At 36.6% G+C, this 22,696-nt stretch overlaps 2 protein-coding genes across 9 annotated transcripts in view; both read left to right on the top strand.

Annotated features, from left to right (window-relative positions):
• LOC309494715 (complement C3-like) overlaps positions 1-6,249 on the top strand; it is a gene marked incomplete at its 3' end in the record, with an annotated part of 130,628 nt that extends 124,379 nt beyond the window's left edge. The window contains exons 12-16 of the mRNA XM_082164126.1: positions 539-739; positions 4,692-4,883; positions 4,958-5,110; positions 5,192-5,321; positions 6,245-6,249. Of these exons, the coding sequence (XP_082020252.1) occupies positions 539-739; positions 4,692-4,883; positions 4,958-5,110; positions 5,192-5,321; positions 6,245-6,249 (681 nt within the window). The remainder of the gene's footprint in view (positions 1-538; positions 740-4,691; positions 4,884-4,957; positions 5,111-5,191; positions 5,322-6,244) is intronic.
• The window catches only part of LOC309493628 (complement C3-like), a 528,795-nt gene that overhangs the window by 282,001 nt on the left and 224,098 nt on the right, over positions 1-22,696 (top strand). For all 8 annotated transcript variants that reach the window (XR_014204025.1, XM_082162768.1, XM_082162766.1 and 5 more), the window contains 2 exons: positions 10,494-10,565; positions 10,736-10,933. Coding sequence is in view for 7 of the 8 variants with exons in the window: in XM_082162768.1 (XP_082018894.1) it covers positions 10,494-10,565; positions 10,736-10,933 (270 nt within the window). In the remaining variant the exon portion in view is untranslated. The remainder of the gene's footprint in view (positions 1-10,493; positions 10,566-10,735; positions 10,934-22,696) is intronic.

Consider the following 22,696-nt stretch of genomic DNA (forward strand, 5'->3'; position numbering starts at 1 on the left):
TTTATATAGCGCTTTCACAGACCTATGGCCACCAAAGCGCTTTACATATAGCCTCATATTCACCCATTCACTCACTCATTCATACACTGATGGCGGTGTCAGCCATGCAAGGCTGGGAGGCTCGTCAGGAGCAGCTGGGGTTAGGTGTTTTGCTCATGGACACCTCAGTACTTGGTCAGGTGGAACCGGGGATTGAACCACCAACCTTCCGGTTTGTAGACAACCTACATGAACCACTGAGTCACTGCCACCCCAAGGCATTAATTGTTGGAGTAAAAGAGATGTTGATTCAATGCAGTTAACATTGACACATTAACATTATTTTGATGGTTGCTGTCTATCTGGGATCCTAATCAAACACACCTGAACCAGCTAATCACTGTCTTCAGGATTACTTGAAAGCTACAGACAGGAGAGTTTATCAGGGTTGGAGCTAAACTCTTCAGGACAGTGGCCCTCCAGGACAGAGTTTGCCCATCCCTGCAATAGAGCATATTCTACACAGCACATCAGAAAACAATACATGTATTATTTCCAGGCAAAAACCAAACATCCACAAGTAGAAGTTGAACATGTTGTGAAGACGATGACGGCTCAGGCCTACAATACCTTCCAGAACTCCAAGAATTACCTGCACATCAGCATTGATGCTGCAGAGCTTCAGATCGATGGTCAAATGATAGTCAATCTGTACACTGGACAAAGTCCAGGAGTCAAAGATCAAGATTACACATACATGGTAAAGATTATATTTTTTTCTTATTATTCCTTATTATATCTTATATGCAGCACAGATGTATTCATTTATTTTGTCAATATTTGATTTCTAGCACGGCGGTTTGTGTTTCAAACTGTACACACTGCTTTAAGTCCCTCTGTAGGTAATAATTATATCCCTCAACACTCACCTTTGGTCACAAAAATTACATATTTAAAGTTTTTTCCTATGAAAAAAAAAAAAAAGATTCATTCTTGAATGTAATACAACCTTGCCTCATTTCATATATGAGAATTCATGAATATGCTAATTAGCCCTGCACTAACTCACACCAGCTCAGAGATCCACTCGACCAACTTACTGAGGTAAACGCAACACAACAGTATTGCTCTTTACAATGTCAGACACATAACGGTAATTAATATGATCAGGCTTTTGCTTGACTATGTTTTTAAACAGCTAACAATGTGTTACAAATGTTACACAAACCATGTTCCCATTCACCATCTTAGAGCTGCCTTCTAACAATCTTCAAAAACACTTTGAACAACTCAATATAGTTCATCATAACATAGTCGTATACATCATACACCCGCCAAATCTAACCAATTTTTCATATAAACAGAAAATATATACCAGGAAAACCGGTCTTCTCTCCAGACTCCCCTGCTTCAAAGCGGTCATAGTTAATGATATGCTAAAGCTTGCCCGCACGCTGATCTGATTGGTTACAAAGTAGTTTGTGATGTCAGAAACAACAGTGATTTCAAACCATGTTTTTGAGGCCATGTCCACACTAATATGTTTTCGTTTGAAAACGTATATTTGTCTCTCCGTTTTGGCCTTCCATCCACACTGAGATGGCATTTTTATTAATGAAAACAAAGCTTTTTTGAAAATGCACTCCAAAGTGCATACATTTGAAAACACTGTGTTCATGTTGTAGTGTGGACTGTGAAACCGGTGGTATTTAAAAACGATGACGTAAATTTAGTCATATGACGCATTGTACCAATAGATTCATGTTTATACCAGTATTGTGTCTGTTATGTGCTATTCACTTTCACACTGTTGCTAAAAATATTCTACATTGCACACTCTTCATATCACAGTCCTGCAAAGATGACAGAATTTACTCACATTTGCTGTCCTGCGGCAATACATGAGAGCAGTCGCGTTTTAGACCAAACATATGTTGACTGCGTGCGACATGGACCGCATCAGTGGATGGTGAGATATTTTACTAAATAAAATTATCCTGTCAGAAGAATTGCGCGATAACTTCATTATTTATTTTTACATCTGAGTCATATCAGTAAGCTTTTGTGGGGTTTTACGCATGCGCAGTAAAGGTGAATTTAGCGTTTTCAGGCAATTTTCTAAAGTTTCCCATCCACACTGAAACGTCCGAAAACGCTAGTGTGGACGGAGAGCGTTTATAAACGAAAACTCCGTTTTCAAATGTATTTGGATTAATGTAGACGTACACAGTAAATTCCCCAGTGTTAAATTAACACTGCTCAGAGCACATATGGTCCCACTCTACATGGTGTTAAAGTAACACTGAAGCAGTTTTAAAGTTAATGAGACAATTAAGTGATCAATTGAGTGATGATTGAGCATTAGTGATGAACACCTGTTGTTGTTAACAAGCAGAATCACTGAAGGAAAGAGAAACAGTAGAACTACAACTGACTTCAGCCACAGCCTTAAATTAAATCAGATGAAGATAAAAAGACATTAAATCTGTGAAGATCTCAGCAGAGGAGGATTAAACAACTCCACAAACAGAATTACCAGCCTCACTTATTACTAACCAGACTGACTTTATTTCTGTCATATGTCTATTAGGGCTGGGCGATATATCGCATGACATTGATATGCGCCTCTCGTCAGTAAAGCCGGTTCCTTGATTAGTAGTAAATCGCCATCACCTGCTTTCAGATGGAGCGGCATTTACTACACAGCAAAAACTCCAGTGTTAAATGAACTCTCCTGGGAGTGTATATGAGTCCACTCAAGATTGTTGAAGTTAATGAGATAATTAAGTGATTAATTGAGTGATGATTGAGCATTATTGAAGACACCTGATGATAACAAGCAGAATCACTGAAGGAGAAAATCTCAAATTGTAAGACACCGTAATGGTGATCAGTGTTTGCTTTAGTTGGGCTCTTGACCCTTCTATTATTAACTTTAATTGTTGTTTGGCTGCTGTATCTGATTTACAACTGCCAGATGAACAAAGAAAAAAGTCATTTGATGGTATTGGTTATGTTATGACAATCATCATTTGATCTTTATGTTTTTGATTTATGTTGTTGATTACAGCATAACTTTGATTCTGCATAACTATCCAGAATTTTAGATATAATAGAATGGATTTCTTAAAAGTTTTTTTTTTTTTTTAAATCATTCTTTTAGGCACACACAGACGTCAAGATTCAGTCAATGCATCTCAACAATGGTGATGAGCAGAATATTCAATTAGGAAAAGTAAATTACATAGACAATTCAGATCATAATTTATTCATACCGCAATGCATGATGGGAGCCATTAATGAGTTGTGATTGGTGGCAGCCACTGCAACATGCTTTATTATTGTCACCACTGTTGAGATTCACAGGCTGATTATTGATATCTGTGTTTCTAAATAAATACATTTGAAAGTGTTTTAATTAGAACAATGTTTATTAAATATTTTGGATTATAAGAAAAATGCTGATAATCAAATGCTGTAGAATCACAAAGCTGCTGCTAACAAGTTACACCAAAACTATCTCAATAAGTTTCATTTTTCAGATCACAGCATGATTATGTCATAACATAACCAACACCATCAGGTTACACGTTTTCTTTGTTCATTTGACTGTTATAAATCAATAACAGCAGACAAACAAAGTCTAAAGTTAATAATATACAGTAAGGGTCAAGAGTCCAACTAAAGCAAACACTGATCACCATAACGGTGACTTACAATTTGTGATTTTCTCCTTCAGTGATTCTGCTTGTTATCATCAGGTGTCTTCAATAATGCTCAATCATCACTCAATTAATCACTTAATTATCTCATTAACTTCAACAATCTTGAGTGGACTCATATACACTCCCAGGAGAGTTCATTTAACACTGGAGTTTTTGCTGTGTAGTAAATGCCGCTCCATCTGAAAGCAGGTGATGGCGATTTACTACTAATCAAGGAACCGGCTTTACTGACGAGAGGCGCATATCAATGTCATGCGATATATCGCCCAGCCCTAATAGACATATGACAGAAATAAAGTCAGTCTGGTTAGTAATAAGTGAGGCTGGTAATTCTGTTTGTGGAGTTGTTTAATCCTCCTCTGCTGAGATCTTCACAGATTTAATGTCTTTTTATCTTCATCTGATTTAATTTAAGGCTGTGGCTGAAGTCAGTTGTAGTTCTACTGTTTCTCTTTCCTTCAGTGATTCTGCTTGTTAACAACAACAGGTGTTCATCACTAATGCTCAATCATCACTCAATTGATCACTTAATTGTCTCATTAACTTTAAAACTGCTTCAGTGTTACTTTAACACCATGTAGAGTGGGACCATATGTGTTCTGAGCAGTGTTAATTTAACACTGGGGAATTTACTTTGTAGCCTGCGACTTTCTTTGGTTCACTGTCTTCAGCTGGAAAATACATTTATTCAAGAACTGCTATAAAGCCATAACAATCTCTGTTACTTTAAACTATCCTTGTATCACTGTAAAGCCGCTTTGGAACAATCTACATTGTTAAAAGCGATATATAAATGAAGATGACTTGACTTGACTGCAGTTTTAAGGTGAAAATACTCAGAAATGGTGTTGACTTATGAATTTGCACATGGTTTGTCTTAATGCATATTAAAAACACCACATAGACATAAAAGACATTGACATTTTAACCACAGGGGTACTTTTTTTCACTGGGGAAGTCTTTTTTATTTGTCTGTCTCATTTTCAGATCTTAAGTAAAGGTCAGATTGTTAAAGCAGACAGGTTCGAGAGGAGAGGACAAGATCTAGTGTCTCTGTCTCTACCTGTAACCAAAGACATGGTGCCGTCCTTCCGCTTTGTGGCTTATTATCATGTGGGCTCGTCTGAGGTGGTGTCTGATTCAGTCTGGGTCGACGTGAAGGACACGTGCATGGGAACGGTGGGTCAACCATCACAAGAAATGATTGATATGCTCATCAACTAGATCTGATTCAGTGTCTCTCGTTTTAACAGCTCAAGCTTCAGGTGAAGGACAAGATGAATACCTATGGCACAAGAGATGAGGTCAAGCTGCAGATAACTGGAGATCCTGGAGCTAGAGTTGGGCTGGTGGTGGTTGATAAGGCTGTGCATGTCCTTAACAAGAACAGACTCACTCAGACTCAGGTGAAGGACCTTCTTCAGACTTCATGGCACAATCAGCTCTGATTTAAACTGCATGTAACTGGTGTCTTTTTGCACCTTTAGATCTGGGACGTCATAGAGAAGCATGACACCGGCTGCACAGCAGGAAGTGGAAGGGACAGTATGGGGGTTTTCAGTGATGCAGGTCTGATGTTTGAGTCCAGCACAGCAGGAGGAACCGACACCAGAACAGGTTTTTGTTTTCTTTTAGATTTCTTTCAGCTAATTAAAATATTGTTATATTAGCTGTCTTCACTGGACAAATAGATTTCTGAGGTTTATTTTTAGGGGTGCAACTCTAGTCATACATGCCCCACATAGCAACATTGTTTCGGCCCAGATCCGGCCCACATCTGGCACTTGTGGAATGCGGATCTGGCCCACATGTAGCGTGGAATGACGGCACTTGGGTGGCCCACTCCTGTTTGCCAGATCTGGGCCACAAGCAGGCCATAGCAATGCCACATGTCAGCCAAGAGCAAAGAAATAAACCAGAACTGGACCTTATCTGAGACACAAAGTCTGTGTATATTAAATATGGAGTCATCTCAGCCTTAATAAGCCTGTTAACAAGCAGAATCACTGAAGGAAAGAAGAGAACAGAAAAAGAGACGAGCAGAAACACAAGAACTACAACTGACTTCAGACACAGTCTAAGATGATCAACTGAAGAGAAAAGAAGACATTAAATCTGTGAAGATCTCAGTAGAGGAGGATTAAACAACTACACAAACAGCATTACCAGCTTCACTCATTACTAACCAGACTGACTTTATTTCTGTCAGACGTCTAAAAAAGTTTTTATTGAGAATTAACAGAGGTTTAACTCTAATGTGTTTCATTTAAAGTCACCATAACAGTGATTCGTGTTTCCATTAGTTGGGCTCTTAACTCTTATTAAATCTTTTGTCTTATTTTGGCCGCTGTGACAGTGTGTGTGTCGAACACATTTGCAGCAGCAAAGAAAGCTAAAGTGAAATGAGATCAGGTGATGATGGTTACCTGTTGATGATTTTATAATCATCATGAAATAACCTGTTTCACTGATGTCTTTGGAATCTAACAATTGTGTTGCTCCATTAATATCTTCACATCACAAACCCTGTGTTACTGCAGCATGAGATCTAGCAATATTATAACAGTCAGTTTAAATCTTTTAACAAACATGAGATCAAAAAATTTGCTTATGCTGACACACACAGATATCAACAATCAGCGTATGAATCTCAACAATGGTGACAATCACAAATATTTAGATAAACAGATTAATTCAGAACATCACTGAAAAGCTACTAATTCACAACAAAAAAACAGCAAAAAATAAAAGCAAATATTTAGAATCAAACAAAATAATAGGACAATTCAGCTGCATAATTTATTCATGTTGCAATGCATGCTGGGAGTTTTGTACTATGCTGGTACCCAGCATGCATTGCATCAAGGTACTTTTGATTGTCACCATTGTTGAGATTCATACGCTGATTGTTGATATCTGTGTGTGTCATCATAAACTGACTTTTTTCGTGTTCATGTTTTTTAAAGTCTTCCAACTGATTGTTATAATATTTCTGTATCTCATGCTGCAGTAACACAGGGTTTGTGATATGAAAATATTAATGGATCAACATAATTGTTAAATTCTAAAGACATCAGTGAACCAATTTTTTTCATGATGATTATAAAGCCATCAACAGGTAACCATCATCACCTGATCTCATTTCACTTTAGCTTTCTTTGCTGCTGTAAATGTGTTTGACAAACACACTGTCACAGCGACCAAAGTAAGTCTAAAGATATACTAAGAGTTAAGAGCCCAACTAATGGAAACACGAATCACTATTATGGTGACTTCAAATGAAACACAGAGTTAAACCTCTGTTAATTCTCAATAAAAACTTTTGTAGACGTCTGGCAGAAATAAAGTCAGTCTGGTTAGTAATAAGTGAAGCTGGTAATGCTGTTTGTGGAGTTGCTTAATCCTCCTCTGCTGAGATCTTCACAGATTTAATGTCTTCTTTTCTCTTCAGTTGATCATCTTAGACTGTGGCTGAAGTCAGTTGTAGTTCTTGTGTTTCTGCTCATCTCTTTTTCTGTTCTCTTCTTTCCTTCAGTGATTCTGCTTGTTAACAGGCTTATTAAGGCTGAGATGACTCCATATTTAATATACACAGACTTTGTGGCTCAGATAAGGTCCAGTTCTGGTTGATTTCTTTGCTCTTGGCTGACACGTGGCATTGCTATGGCCTGCTTCTGGCCCAGATCTGGCAAACAGGAGTGGCCCACCCAAGGGCCGTCATTCCACGCTACATGTGGGCCAGATCCGCATTCCACAAGTGCCAGATGTGGGCCCACATAGCAACATTGTGTCGGCCCAGATCCGGCCCACATCTGGCACACATGGAAAGATGATCTGGCCCACATGCAGCGTGGACTTACGGCACTTGGGTGGGCCACTCCTGTTTGCCAGATCTGGGCCAAGAGCAGGCCATAGCAATGCCACATGTCAGCCAAGAGCAAAGAAATAAACCAGAACTGGAGGGTTAAACAACTCCACAAACAGCATTACCAGCTTCACTTATTACCAACCAGACTGACTTTATTTCTGTCAGACGTCTACAAAAGTTTTTATTGAGAATTAACAGAGGTTTAACTATAATGTGCTTCATTTAAAGTCACCATTACAGTGAATAGTGTTTCCATTAGTTGGGCTCTTAACTCTTATTATATATTTTGTCTTCTTTGGCTGCTGTGATAGTGTGTTTGACCAAAACATTTGCAGCAGCAAAGAAAGTTAAAGTGATCTGAGGTCAGATGATGATGGTTACCTGTTGATGGGTTTATAATCATCATGAAATAATCACATTAATATGTTCACTTCACAATAATGATGTTACGTTTGTGAACGAATCGTTCTCGTTCACATAATCCATTGACTCATATTTCTCGTTCGCATGCGCAGCTCAGTGAACCGGGTAGCTCTGTGTTTTCAACCTGTCAAGAATGACTAAACCTCGAGCCAATAGCCTTCGAGTATGAGATGTGACGGAGCATGTGATTTGTTGGATGTAGTGAACGAATACGCCCTTCACTGACTGTGACCGAGTTGCTTTTGAGTCTGAACGAGAGAGAGAGATCTTCTCGTGAACGAACTGGTACATGTCGTTCGTGAACGAAAAGAACCAATTGTTTGAACGATAATGATGGCGAACCGATAGAGCTGGGTTTGTGTAGTCAGCATATTTGCATCAAAGAAGGAAATTTACACTTTACCATTGTAATGAAAACAATTTAATAACGCAAGCATGGTTAAATATAGGCTTACAAAGACAAATTAACATTGTCATTTTGTACTTGACTGTTTACTTGATTTAAATTTACACTTCTCTTTACCTGCTTTTCTTTTCTTTTGTTTGTGTGTTTTAATTAGTTTTGTGGTATTTTGCACTTTGAAAAATTTACTTTACTACTTGTGTTCATTTTGTATGATCAAAAATGAATTAATTACGTTTTATTCATGTCATATGCACTTCTCTAAAAACTAAAACAAACCAAAAAATATGACAGTATTGGTTAGGTCTCATTTGCGTAACGTCAGCAAATAACATTTCAGTTCGGGCTGTGAAGGGGCATGTAATTGGTTGGATCTACTGAACGAATACGCCCATCACTGACCGAGATCGCTCTGTTTCGAGTCTGAACGAGAGAGAGAGATCTCGTTCGTGAACGAATTGATCAAACTGGTACATTTCGTCCGTGAATGAGAGTACTGGGTAGATCGGTCATTTAGCATGTGATTCAATCTCATTCAAAGCGCAGTTATAGGTGTGCATATAATTGTTTATCATATTTAACATGTATAACATAACTCAACGTTTAATATAATCCCAGATTTATAAATGTGTATGTCTGACCAAACAATTAAAATGTTAATTATGCAAGAAAACCTTGGTTTGGTCATCTGAACCTCTTATTTAGACTTATTTTATTAATTTAGTAAATAAGGCACAAATTTGAACAAAGCCAAATCAGTTTTTCTGTAACAAGTAAATACGTTCGTTAAAACATAGCATAAAATACACTCTTTTTCGCCACCTGCAGCAGTATTTATGTAATAGGAAGAAATTGTCACTGAACGAATCAGTGAACGAATCTGAACGAATCATTTTGGTAAACAAACTGAAAATGAACGAGTCTCTGGAAAGAATCAAAATTTTCACCACTAGTAACCATCATCACCTGATCTCATTTCACTTTAACTTTCTTTGCTGCTGCAAATGTGTTTAACAAACACACTGTCACAACAACCAAAGAAAACAAAAATATATAATAAGAGTTCAGAGCCCAACTAATGGAAACACTATTCACTATTATGGTGACTTCAAATGAAACACATTAGAGTTAAACCCATTAATTCTCAATAAAACTTCTGTAGACGTCTGACAGAAATAAAGTCAGTCTGGTTAGTAATAGTGAAGCTGGTAATGCTGTTTGTGGAGTTGTTTAATCCTCCTCTGCTGAGATCTTCACAGATTTAATGTCTTCTTTTCTCTTCAGTTGATTTCATCTAAGGCTGTGGCTGAAGTCAGTTGTAGTTCTTGTGTTTCTGCTCGTCTCTTTTTCTGTTCTCTTCTTTCTTTCAGTGATTCTGCTTGTTAACAGGCTTATTAAGGCTGAGATGACTCCATATTTAACATACACAGATGTTGTGGCTCAGATTAGGTCCAGTTGTGGTTTATTTCTTTGCTCTTGGCTGACATGTGGCATTGCTATGGCATTACCAAACATTCCATAAAACATTACCATCTAAACGTCTGTTAAATCTAAATAAGACTGTGTGTAGATGTATCACAGAAATAAAGTCAAACTGGTCAAATAATAAGTGCAATAATGGCTCGAAGTCAGTAGTTCTTGTGTTTCTCTTTTTTCTGTTCTTGTTTCTCTTTCCTTCAGTGAGTCTGCTTGTTATCATCAGGTGTCACCACTAATGGCCAATCATCACTTAATTAATCACTTAATTATCTCATTAACTTCAACACTGCTTCAGTGTTAATTTTAACACTCTGTAGTGTGGACACATATGTACACTGAGGAGTGTTAATTTAACACTGGGGATTTTGCTGTGTGGGTGGAATAAACATATGGCAGGACTTCTACTTTCTGACCCCTGGACTATACACTTCTGCGCTTCACATTACCAGATAATCTGCGCCGAACATCTGAACTGATCGAGGTCTTTGACAAGATGTTTTCTCTGATTCCCGGAAGGGGAAATTCTAGGATAAATCGGCCTAAAACTCCTGTAGCGTGAGCCAGGCATAAGTGATTTTCACAATATGCTAATTCATTCAAATGAATGGTCTTCTAGAGCCTGAGTGTCCCGTCCCTGAAAAGAGAAAACGAAGAGCTGAGAGTCTCCTGCAGATCACTGGTACACTGGGTGAGGAATGGGAATTTACTTAGATTTTACTCTTGCCATTCAAATCAGAAAGGATCTTCTGGGTTTTTAATTTAGATTTTTTTTTATGTTAAATATCCCAAACTTTTCTCTTCACTGGCCATGTTTAAGGGGACTTTTCCTACTCCCCTCATTATTCATTGTCTTCTCAGCTGGTCAATACTCTGGTGAACTGAAGAGGTGCTGCATTGATGGGATGAGGGATAATAAACTCGGCTACACCTGTGAACGAAGAGCCACGTATATTGTAGACGGGCCAGAGTGTTTCCAGGCCTTCCTGCAATGCTGCAACGAGATGAAAATCCGTAAAAACATGAAGACAGAAGAAGAGGAGATGATTCTGGCTCGCAGTAAGTAGTAACTGATAAATACAATTGTGACAATATTGATTGTCACACGGTAGAACCCAGTCAACACGTTGATCTCACAGTGATCTCTCCAATGGTTAGACCGTGGAGAGGGGGTGAGTAGTAAGGAACGCTCATTTTCTATTGACCGTTTCTAATACATACTACATAGATCTACATAGAAACTACATAGATCATGTATAGTGACTAGCGTGACTTGAAATGTATTGAGTTACAATTACACTGTAAACAATTTAATCGTAAAAAAACGGTCAATGACTGTCAGCTGCGGCTGGCAAACAAAAAACGTAAAAATAAAGTAAAATATCCTAATTTAAATAAGTGCAAAATATTTTTACAGAAATCTTCATAAATCTTTTTTAACAGAAACACAGTTAAAAAACAGTTATTTCACATTTATTTTCGGATTTTTTTTTACTGAAAAACACGCAGTTAATTATATGCATGATTTGTTGTGACTTTACATCACTGCATCAGCAACTGCACAGTTACTGTCTGTTAAATAAAGCAACATGCAGCATATCATCAATGTTTCTTTGCTCATCCTGGACTGAAGCTCAGGCTCTACTCTTCAACACAATGGTGACACACGAAACACACCATACAGAAACACTTTAAACCCCAACAGAACATTAAACACTACCAGATCTCTCAGGATCTCAGCATCTTCACTTATTACAATCCAGACTTTATTTCTTTCATACTAACATTCTTATTGAGAATTAACAGAGGTTTAGAAGTTGAAGCTTTATTGAAAAGAATAAAGTTTGATGACACCATGATGGAGATCAGTGTTTGCTTTAGTTGGGCTCTTGGACTTTTAGTGTTTAACTTTAATGTTTCTCTGTCTTCTATAATTGTGTATTTGATACACATTTGTTTTAGCAATAAATGCTGGAGAAAATATCAGATGATTTTGGGCATTCATTAATGATGTTATAGTCATCATATGATAATTTGATTCACTGATGTATCAGTCAAAACTCTGAATATATTAGATTGTATTACATAATATGTAGATGGAGTTTAGTTTTATACAAAGTCTATAATTAATGTCATCATTTTTCACATAATTCTTGAAATATTGTGACATCAGTATTATAACACTCTGAAATTAAAAAATAAAATCTATATATATTATACAGACAAAGTTTTGAGCTAGTTCATTTTTTTTAGTAGTATAGAGACATCAAGAATCAACATATGAATCTCAACAATGGTGACAACCAACAAAGCCTTTTTGTGACTTTATAGTAATTCAGATTTTTTTTCATAGTCACCATTGTTGTGATTCATACGCTGATTCTTTATGTCTGAGTGAGTCTATATGATCCTGACAAAACATTTTCTGTATAATGACTTCATAAAATCTGAGTATCACAGCACTGCAAGATCTTCTATAGCAAGTTTATCATGCAAAACGATCAACTAATATTTAACAACTTAATCAAGTATTTCACTTCAGGTGGTATTAATAAAGCATGACACTACATGATGATAATTATCACTAAAAAAGTGACCAACATCATCTGATCTGAGTTTCTCTTGGAGGCCTGCAATAAAAAATATGCATCAGAGATACACAGTTAATGCAGCCAGAGAAACATTAAAGATAAACACTAAAAGTTCAAGAGCCCAACTAAAGCAAACACTGATCTCCATATTGGTGACATCAAACTTTATTCTTTTCAATAAAACTTCAACTTCTAAACCTCTGTTAATTCTCAATAAGAATGTTAGTATGAAAGAAATAAAGTCTGGATTGTAATAAGTGAAGATGCTGAGATCCTGAGAGATCTGTTAGTGTTTAATGTTCTGTTGGGGTTTAAAGTGTTTCTGTATGGTGTGTTTCGTGTGTCACCATTGTGTTGAAGAGTAGAGCTTGAGGTTCAGTCCAGGATGAGCAGAGAAACACTGATGATATGCTGCATCCCAGATAGCAACATTGTTTCGGCCCGGATCCGGCCCACATCTGGCACTTGTGGAATGCGGATCTGGCCCACATGCAGCGTGGAATGACGGCCCTTGTGTGGCCCACTCCTGTTTGCCAGATCTGGGCCACAAGCAGGCCATAGCAATGCCACATGTCAGCCAAGAGCAAAGAAATAAACCAGAACTGGACCTTATCTGAGCCACAAAATCTGTGTATATTAAATATGGAGTCATCTCAGCCTTAATAAGCCTGTTAACAAGCAGAATCACTGAAGGAAAGAAGAGAACAGAAAAAGAGACGAGCAGAAACACAAGAACTACAGCTGACTTCAGACACAGTCTTAGATGAAATCAACTGAAGAGAAAAGAAGACATTAAATCTGTGAAGATCTCAGCAGAGGAGGATTAAACAACTCCACAAACAGCATTACCAGCTTCACTTATTACTAACCAGACTGACTTTATTTCTGTCAGACGTCTACAAAAGTTTTATTGAGAATTAATGGGTTTAACTCTAATGTGTTTCATTTAAAGTCACCATAAGAGTGATTAGTGTTTCCATTTGTTGGGCTCTTGACTCTTAATATAACTTATATCTCTTTTGGCTGCTGTGACAGTGTGTTTGTTGAACACATTTACAGCAGCAAAGAAAGCTAAAGTGAAACGAGATCAGATGATGGTTACCTGTTGATGGTTTTCTAATCATCATGAAATAACCTTTTTCACTGATGTCTTTGGAATGTAACAATTGTGTTGATCCATTAATAATGTCACATCACAAACCCTGTGTTTCTGCAGCATGAGATCCAACAATATAATATCAATAAGTTAGAAGACTTTATCAAACATGAGCACGAAAAAGTCAGTTTAATATGATGCACACAGACATCAACAATCAGCGTATGAATCTCAACAATGGTGACAATCAAAAGTACTTTGCTGCAATGCATGCTGGGTACCAGCATAGTAAAAAACTCCCAGCATGCATTGCAACATGAATAAATTATGCAGCTGAATTGTCCTATAATTTTGTTTGATTCTAAATATTTGCTTTTATTTTTTGCTGTTGTTTTTGTTGTGAATTAGTAGCTTTTCAGTGATGTGAATTATTCTTTTTATATAAATATTTGGGATTGTCACCATTGTTGAGATTCATATGCTGATTGTTGATATCTGTGTGTGTCAGCATAAGTTAAATTTTTGATCTCATGTTTGTTAAAAGCTTTAAACTGACAGTTATAATATTGCTGAATCTCATGCTGCAGAAACACAGGATTTGTGATGTGAAAATATTAATGGATTCAACACAATTGTTAGATTCCAAAGACATCAGTGAAAGGTTATTTCATGATGATTATACAATCATCAACAGGTAACCATCATCACCTGATCTCATTTCACTTTAGCTTTCTTTGCTGCTGTAAATGTGTTTGACAAACACACGGTCACAGCTGCCAAAAAAGACAAGAGTTAAGATATACTTAGAGTTAAGAGCCCAACTAATGGAAACACTAGTCACTCTTATGGTGACTTTAAATGAAACACAGAGTTAAACCTCTGTTAATTCTCAATAAAACTTCTGTAGACGTCTGACAGAAATAAAGTCAGTCTGGTTAGTAATAAGTGAAGCTGGTAATGCTGTTTGTGGAGTTGTTTAATCCTCCTCTGCTGAGATCTTCACAGATTTAATGTCTTCTTTTCGCTTCAGTTGATTTCATCTAAGACTGTGTCTGAAGTCAGTTATAGTTCTTGTGTTTCTGCTCGTCTCTTTTTCTGTTCTCTTCTTTTCTTCAGTGATTCTGCTTGTTAACAGGCTTATTAAGGCTGAGATGACTCCATATTTAATATACACAGATTTTGTGGCTCAGATAAGGTCCAGTTCTGGTTTATTTATTTGCTCTTGGCTGACATGTGGCATTGCTATGGCCTGCTTTTGGCCCAGATCTGGCAAACAGGAGTGGGCCACCCAAGGGCCGTCATTCCACGCTGCATGTGGGCCAGATCCGCATTCCACAAGTGCCAGATGTGGGCCGGATCCGGGCCGAAACAATGTTGCTATCTGGGATGTTGCTTTAATTAACAGACAGTAACTGTGTAGTTGCTGATGCAGTGACGTATACTGCCCTACAAAGGCAAAACGCCGTAACATCATGTTTGGTCAAAAATGAGTTAGTGTCATTTTTGTGGTACACTGTTAGACCTTACCGGGTTTTTTTACAGTAAAATACTGGCAACACTGTTGCCAGTAAAATACTGCTAATTGTACAGTTCTTTACTGTAATCTAGTTTGTTTCTGTAAAAATGCACTAAATTCTAATTCAAGTTAACTAATTACACTTGCAGAAACCAACTGCCTTAAATTGACCAACTGTCATTTAAATGTATTAACTAAAATTTATAATGCATTAATAATGTGAGCAAAGTATTACTGTGAACTTCTTTCATTTGAGACCACTAAAAAACTATTGAACATAAAGAGATTTCCACTGGACCAGCAACTACACAGTCACTGTCTGTTAAATAAAGCAACATGCAGCATATCATCAATGTTAGTAGATCTTCTCCTGAACTGAAGCACAGGCTCTACTCTTCTGCACAATGGTGACCCAAAAAATTAATTTTACAGTAAACTACTGGCAACAGTGTTGCCAGTATAAACCTGTTTTATAACTTACAGTTTATTACTGTAAAACACATTTTGTGGGTGTGTCTTTTTATCTTACACTGTTAACCCTTTCAACCCCACAGGAAAATCCACACTACAAAGAGTAAAAAGTAACATTGAGACAGTGTTGCAGTGAGATAATTAAGGGAATATGTAAGTTATTGTTGAGCATTAGTGATGAACACCTGCTGTTAGAACAGAAAATAGAGAAACACAAGACCTACAACTGACTTCCAGCCATCACACATTATTACACTTATTATTAACCAGTATGACTTTATTTCTGTCATACATCTACAGAAGTTGTTATTAAGATGTTTAATTGAAAATGTTTGTTTGAAGTTACCATTATAGAGATCAGTGCTTGCTTTAGTAGGGATGCAGATGCTAAAACATTCATTTTTCTTTTGCTACTGTGTTTTTGCAAGTCACACTTGTGCGCACACAGTTTATGAATGATTGTGGTTGTAATGCTTATGGTGACAAATTCATCATATTGACTGTTCATTCACTAAGGACTTAATTCTTATTCATTCAGAGTTTTATCCTCGATCAAAAGTGTTACATTAGCTCTACTGTGAAACTACAGCAATAAATTACTATGACTAATTTTTTTTAACACATCATGCATAAACCAAAAATAAAGCTACACTATGTTTTAGAAACACAGAGATATCACAATTTAGCACATTAATCTCAACAATGGTGGCAATATTATTATTATGTTTTTATTCATGCAGCAGTGCATGCTGGGAGTTTTATATTATCCTGGAACCCAGCATGCATTGTGACATGAAATTTTTCACCATTGTTGAGATTCATATGCTGATTGTTGATATCTGTGTGTGTCTGAGTCAAGCAGGAGTAAAATAAAATTGAATGCACTATATGATTGTTATTTTTCAGAAGACCTGATAACAGAAATATTGATTTCATTTTGTAGATACACAGATTTATGCTAAATATGACATACCCATAATTTCAATGAATATATACAGGAAAAATCTGAAAATCAGATAATCCAAGATGACTGTGACATCATCACAAAAAAAAAAAAAAACACCTGATCAACTTCCAATTGACTTTTTCTTGCCATAACAAATGTGTTTTATAAACTCACTGTTACAGCAGTCAGAGAGAGATGAAAAGTAAGAAGTCAAGAGACAAGACCAACTAAAGCAAATACTGATCTCCATCATGGTGACAACAAATTTTATTATTAACTAAATCTCTGTTAATTCTCAACAAGAACTTTTGTACATGTATGAAAGAAATAATCGTAAACTGGTTTGTAAACTGGTTTCACACTCAGTGTTGCTGGAAGTCAGTTGTAGTTTTTGTGTTTCTCTTTTTTCTGTTCTTGTTTGTCTCTCTCCTTCAGTGATTCTGCTTATCAGGTGTTCATCAGTTTCTCAATTCACTCACTTCTTTTCATTCACTTTGTCAAGTGGACTATATTAGTGAACTAATGTAGGGAATAGTGAATGAGGGTATAGGGTGTGATTGGGAAAACAGCCTCTGAGTGTCGATTTTGAGCACTGTTCATTTACAGTATATTCCTGTAGGCTATTTTTGTTTTCTACGGTATATTACTGTTTTAATGGAAAATGGTATGATACTGTCTGAATTACGCCTTTTTTTACAGCAAGGGCTAACAGTGTGGAATACAATAAACAATATTATTACAAAAGGTCTAAATAAATGTAATTATCCGGAAAACTTCATCAGTAATAACAAGACGTGGACAAACATGAACGAAGTGGTTGACAGATTTGTTAATTTAAGCCCTAATCTGGCCAAAGACATACATTTCACAGGGACGAATTACTCTGTGACGAACCATGTGGAAAATAACCCATATTCATTGTTTTTGGGAACTGTAGAAAACAGGGAAATTACAGAGATTGTAAATAATAAGTTTTATATAGATTGTGATGACATTGATATGTCTCTAGTAAAAAAAGTAATAGATGGGATAGTTGACCCACTTATATATATATATATATATACACACTGTTAACCCTTGCTGTAAAAAAAGGCCTAATTCTGACAGTATCATACCATTTTCCATTAAAACAGTAATATACCGTAGAAAACAAAAATAGCCTACAGGAATATACTGTAAATCAACAGTGCTCAAAATCGACACTCAGAGGCTGTTTTCCCAATCACACCCTATACCCTCATTCACTATTCCCTACATTAGTTCACGAATATAGTCCACTTGACAGAGTGAATGAAAAGAAGTGAGTGAATTGAGACACTGATGAACACCTGATAAGCAGAATCACTGAAGGACTGAGAAACAAGAACAGAAAAACAGAGAAACACAAAAACTACAACTGACTTCCAGCCACTGAGTGTGAAACCAGTTTACAAACCAGTTTACGATTATTTCTTTCATACATGTACAAAAGTTTTTGTTGAGAATGAACAGAGATTTAGTTAATAATAAAGTTTTTTGTAACCATAATGGAGATCAGTATTTGCTTTAGTTGGTCTCTTGTCCCTTGACTTCTTACCATTCATCTCTCACTGACTGCTGTAGCAGTGAGTTTATAAAACACATTTGTTATGGCAAGAAAAAAGTCAAGAGGAAGATGATCAGGTGTTTTTGGCTTTTGAGATGATGTCACAATCATTCTGGACATGTCTGATTCTCTGATCTTTCCTGTATATATTCTTTGAATTTATGGGTATTTCATATTTACCATATATCTGTGAATCTACAACATGAAATCAATATTTCTGTTATCAGGTCTTCTGAAGAATATCATAATCATATAGCGCATTAAAACTTTTTGAATTCCTGCTCAACTCAGACACACACAGACATCAACAATCAGCATATGAATCTCAACAATGGTGACAATCAAAAGTTTCATGTCGCAATGCATGCTGGGTTCCAGGATAGTATAAAACTCCCAGCATGCACTGCTGCATGAATAAAAAAAATATATATATATATATTGCCACCATTGTTGAGATTCATGTGCTAAATTGTGATATCTCTGTGTTTCTAAATAACAGTGGAGCTCTGTTTTTTTTTATTATTTTTTTTATGATGTGTTAAAAAAAATGAGTCATTGTAATGTATTGCTGATATTTCACAGTGGTGGTAATGTAACACTTTTGATTGAGGAATGAACGAATTTTAAATTCTGAACGAATGAGAATGAATTCTTTAGAGAATGAACATGCAATATAATGATGATTTTGTCATCATAATCGCAATCATTCACAAACTGTGTTTGTGCACAAGTGTGACTTGCACAAAAACAGCTCAAGCAGCGAAAGAAAAACTAATGTTAAGAAGTCAATGGTCCAGAACCCAACTAAAGCAAGCACTGATCTCTATAATGGTAACTTCAAACCAAACATTTTCAATTAAACATCTCAATAACAACTTCTGTAGATGTATGACAGAAATAAAGCCATACTGGTTAATAATAAGTGTAATAATGTGTAATGGCTGGAAGTCAGTTGTAGTTCTTGTGTTTCTCTATTTTATGTTATTGTGTTCCTCTTTCCTTCAGTGATTCTGCTTGTTAAACAGCAGGTGTTCATCACTAATGCTCATCAATCACACTTAATTATCTCACTGCAACACTGTCAATGTTACTTTTTACTCTTTTTTTAGTGTGGATTTCCCTGTGGGGTTGAAAGGGTTAACAGTGTAAGATAAAAAGACACACCCACAACATTTATTTTAACAGTAATAAACTGTAAGTTATAAAACAGGTTTATACTGGCAACACTGTTGCCAGTAGTTTACTGTAAAATCTTGTTTTTTGGGTCAGCGTTGTGCAGAAGAGTAGAGCCTGTGCTTCAGTCCAGGAGAAGATCTACAAACATTGATGATATGCTGCATGTTGCTTTGTTTAACAGGCAGTGACTGTAGTTGCTGGTCCAGTGGAAATCTCTTTATTTACAAAAGTTTTGTTGTGGTTTCAAATGAAATAAGTTCACAGTAATACTTTGCTGACATTAGTAATGCATTGTCAATTTGGTCAGTTGGTCAAAACAGTTGGTCAATTTAAGGCAGTCGTTTTCTGCAAGTGAAATTAGTTAACTTGAATTTTAATTTAGTGCATTTTTACAGAAACAAACTGTAGATTGCAGTGAAGAACTGTACAATTAACAGTAAATTACTGGCAACAGTGTTGCCAGTATTTTACTGTAAAAAAACCCGGTAAGGTCTAACAGTGCACAGTCATGGTCAAAATTGATGGCACCCCTGGTAAATATGATAAAAATGGCTGTAAAAAATAAATCTGCATTGTTTATCCTTTTGATCTTTCCTTCAAAAAATTAGCAAAAATCTAACCTTTCATTTAAGTAAAAGAATTGAAATTGGGGGGTAAATCACATTATAAAATAAATGTTTTTCTCCAAAACACGCTGGCCATAATTGTTGGCACCCCTAGAATTTTTTATGAGAAAAATATCTCTGAAGTATATTCCCATTAATATTTAAATTTTTTAGCAAACTAGGGTGACTAGGAACATGAAATTGTCCAGCTATGACTTCTTGTTTCACAGGAGTTTAAATATGAGGAAGCACAAAGGCCAAATTCCCTGAATCATCAATCACAATGAGTAAAACCAAAGAATATTCTGATGTGCATTAAAAGATTCTTGAGCTTCACAAAATAGAAAGTGGCTGTAAGAAAATATCTAAAGAATTGAAAATCTCCATTTTGACCATCAGGGCAATAATTAAGAAGTCATAATCAACTAAAGATGTTACGAATCTGCCAGGAAGTGGACGTGTGTCTATATTGTATTAATGCACGGCGAGGATGAAAATTTGAGTGGCCAAAGACTCTCCAATGATCACAGATGGAGAATTGCAGGGATTAGTTGAGTCTTGGGGGTCAGAAAGCCTAAAAAAAAAAAATCAAACAACCCCTACATCCCCACATGTTGTTTGGGAGGGTTTCAAGAAAAATTCTCCTCGCTCCTCCAAAAACAAACTCCAGCATATTCAGTGGTCAGACACGACTGGATCTTCAAAAGGGACCGGATTCTGTGGTCAGATGAAACGAAAAAAGGGCTTTTTGGCAGCAAACCCAGCAGATGTGTTTGGTGCAAACAGGGATGAAGAGTACCCCATGCCTACGGTTAAATATACTGCTGGATCTTATATGTTGTGGGCCTATTTATTTGCTGGAGGTCCTGGACATCTTGTTCAGATACATGGTATTATGGATTCTAGCAAATACCAACAGATAAAAAATCAAAACCTGACGGCCTCTGCTAGAAATCTTATAATGGGCCGTGGTTGGATCTTCATTCAGGACAACGATCCAAAACAAACATCAAAATCAACACAAAAATGGGTAACTGAGCACAAAATGAAGCTTCTGCCATGACCGCCACAGTCCCCTAAACTGAACCCTATAGAAGAGGAGTGGGCTGAACTGAACAGGAGAAGCACCAACATGAACTTGTGAATCTGAAGGATCTGGAGAGATCCTGTATGGAGGAATGGTCTCTGATCTCTTGTCAGTTATTCTCCAAACTCATCAGGCATTATAGGAGAAGACTCAGAGCAGTTATCTTGGCAAAAGGAGATTGCTAAAAGTATTTAATAACAGGATGCCAACAATTATGGCCAGCGTGTTTTGGAGAAAAACATTTATTTTATAATGTGATTTACCCCCCACTTTCAATTCTTTTACTTCAATGAAAGGTTAGATTTTTGTGAATTTTTTGAATGAAAGATCAAAACAATGCAGATTTATTTTTTACAGCCATTTTTTATCATATTTATCAGGGGTGCCATCAATTTTGACCACCACTATATCTATCTATATATATATAATAAAACAGGAGTATTTCCTGACAAGATGAAAATAGCTAAAGTCATTCCATTGTATAAATCCGGTGACTCTCATGTCTTCAATAACTACAGACCAATATCTCTGCTTTCTCAATTCTCAAAAATACTTTAAAAACTATTTGTCAAAAGGCTAGACGATTTCATTGACAGACACAATTTACTAATGGACATGCCAGTATGGATTCAGAAGCGGTAGATCAACGTCTATGGCACTTCAAGTTAGTTGAAAGATTAACAAACTGTACTGAAAATAAAAACTATGCAGTGGGGAGTTTGATGTATCAAAATTCTTTTGAAAACTTTTTGTCATCAGGGTCTCCAGATGTACCAAGTTGCATGTGAAGTGGATCAACAGTCTAGGAGTACATTGAAAAATTAACATTTTCAGAAAATTCTAAATAGTGGAAAAAATGTTCCACCAATAAAATCATGGATATAAACTTTTGTATGCTTTGACTTCAGAGAAAAACAGTTCTTAACTAAAACAGAATTGTACTTTTAATGCTATGGGCCTCCTTCAGAATGTCAGTCTAAATCAGATTTTTATTCAGATCCGATTGGAATCCGATCAGATTTAAATAGTGTGAACGGTTAAAAATCACATGAAGTCCGGACTTTACAAATCCGTTTCAAGCTACATTCATATATGGTTTGAAATCCTATTTAAATCGCATTTCTGGAAATCCGTCTCAGTCTGAACGATCTGATCGGATTTTGCATGGTTTATGTGACTTTCTTTTCGTCAAACGTTGTTAAAGGAAACATGTTGAAAGTCGCTGCTGAAACAATGCTGTGTTGCAAAATACTGGACGAGTAGAAAATGACAATATATAACGGAGGCATATTTTGAACCCGGCGGAGACGACAGCACTGAAAAAAGCCGTACAGCCTCTGGTTCTGCCGCTGCCTCAGAAGACGCAGTAGACCAGCGTGACGGCATAGTAAAATTTAAATAAGACAACATCTCTATTGTAAACCCCTCCATGTTGCGGTTGTTGTTTTTGGCGAATGCCTACCAACGCAATTTCCATAGAAACCAATGCAGATATTACGGAAAACGGAAGAGCTGCATGGACACAAATCGGATCTGAACAGTTGCGATACACAGTGTGGATATCAATAATTTTTAGATCAGATTCCAATCGGATACACAAATAATCGGATTTGGACTGACAGTCTGAACGAGGCCTTAGTGTCTATCACATTTATGGGGGGTGTCTGAGTAGTGGGGTGTGGGTGGGTGGAATCCCCCCATTTGGAAACACCCCACCAATGTCTCCACAACTTAACAGTCTCTGACACC

Source organism: Leuciscus leuciscus, assembly GCF_965113295.1.
Source record: "Leuciscus leuciscus genome assembly, chromosome: 3".
NCBI lineage: Eukaryota > Metazoa > Chordata > Actinopteri > Cypriniformes > Leuciscidae > Leuciscus > Leuciscus leuciscus.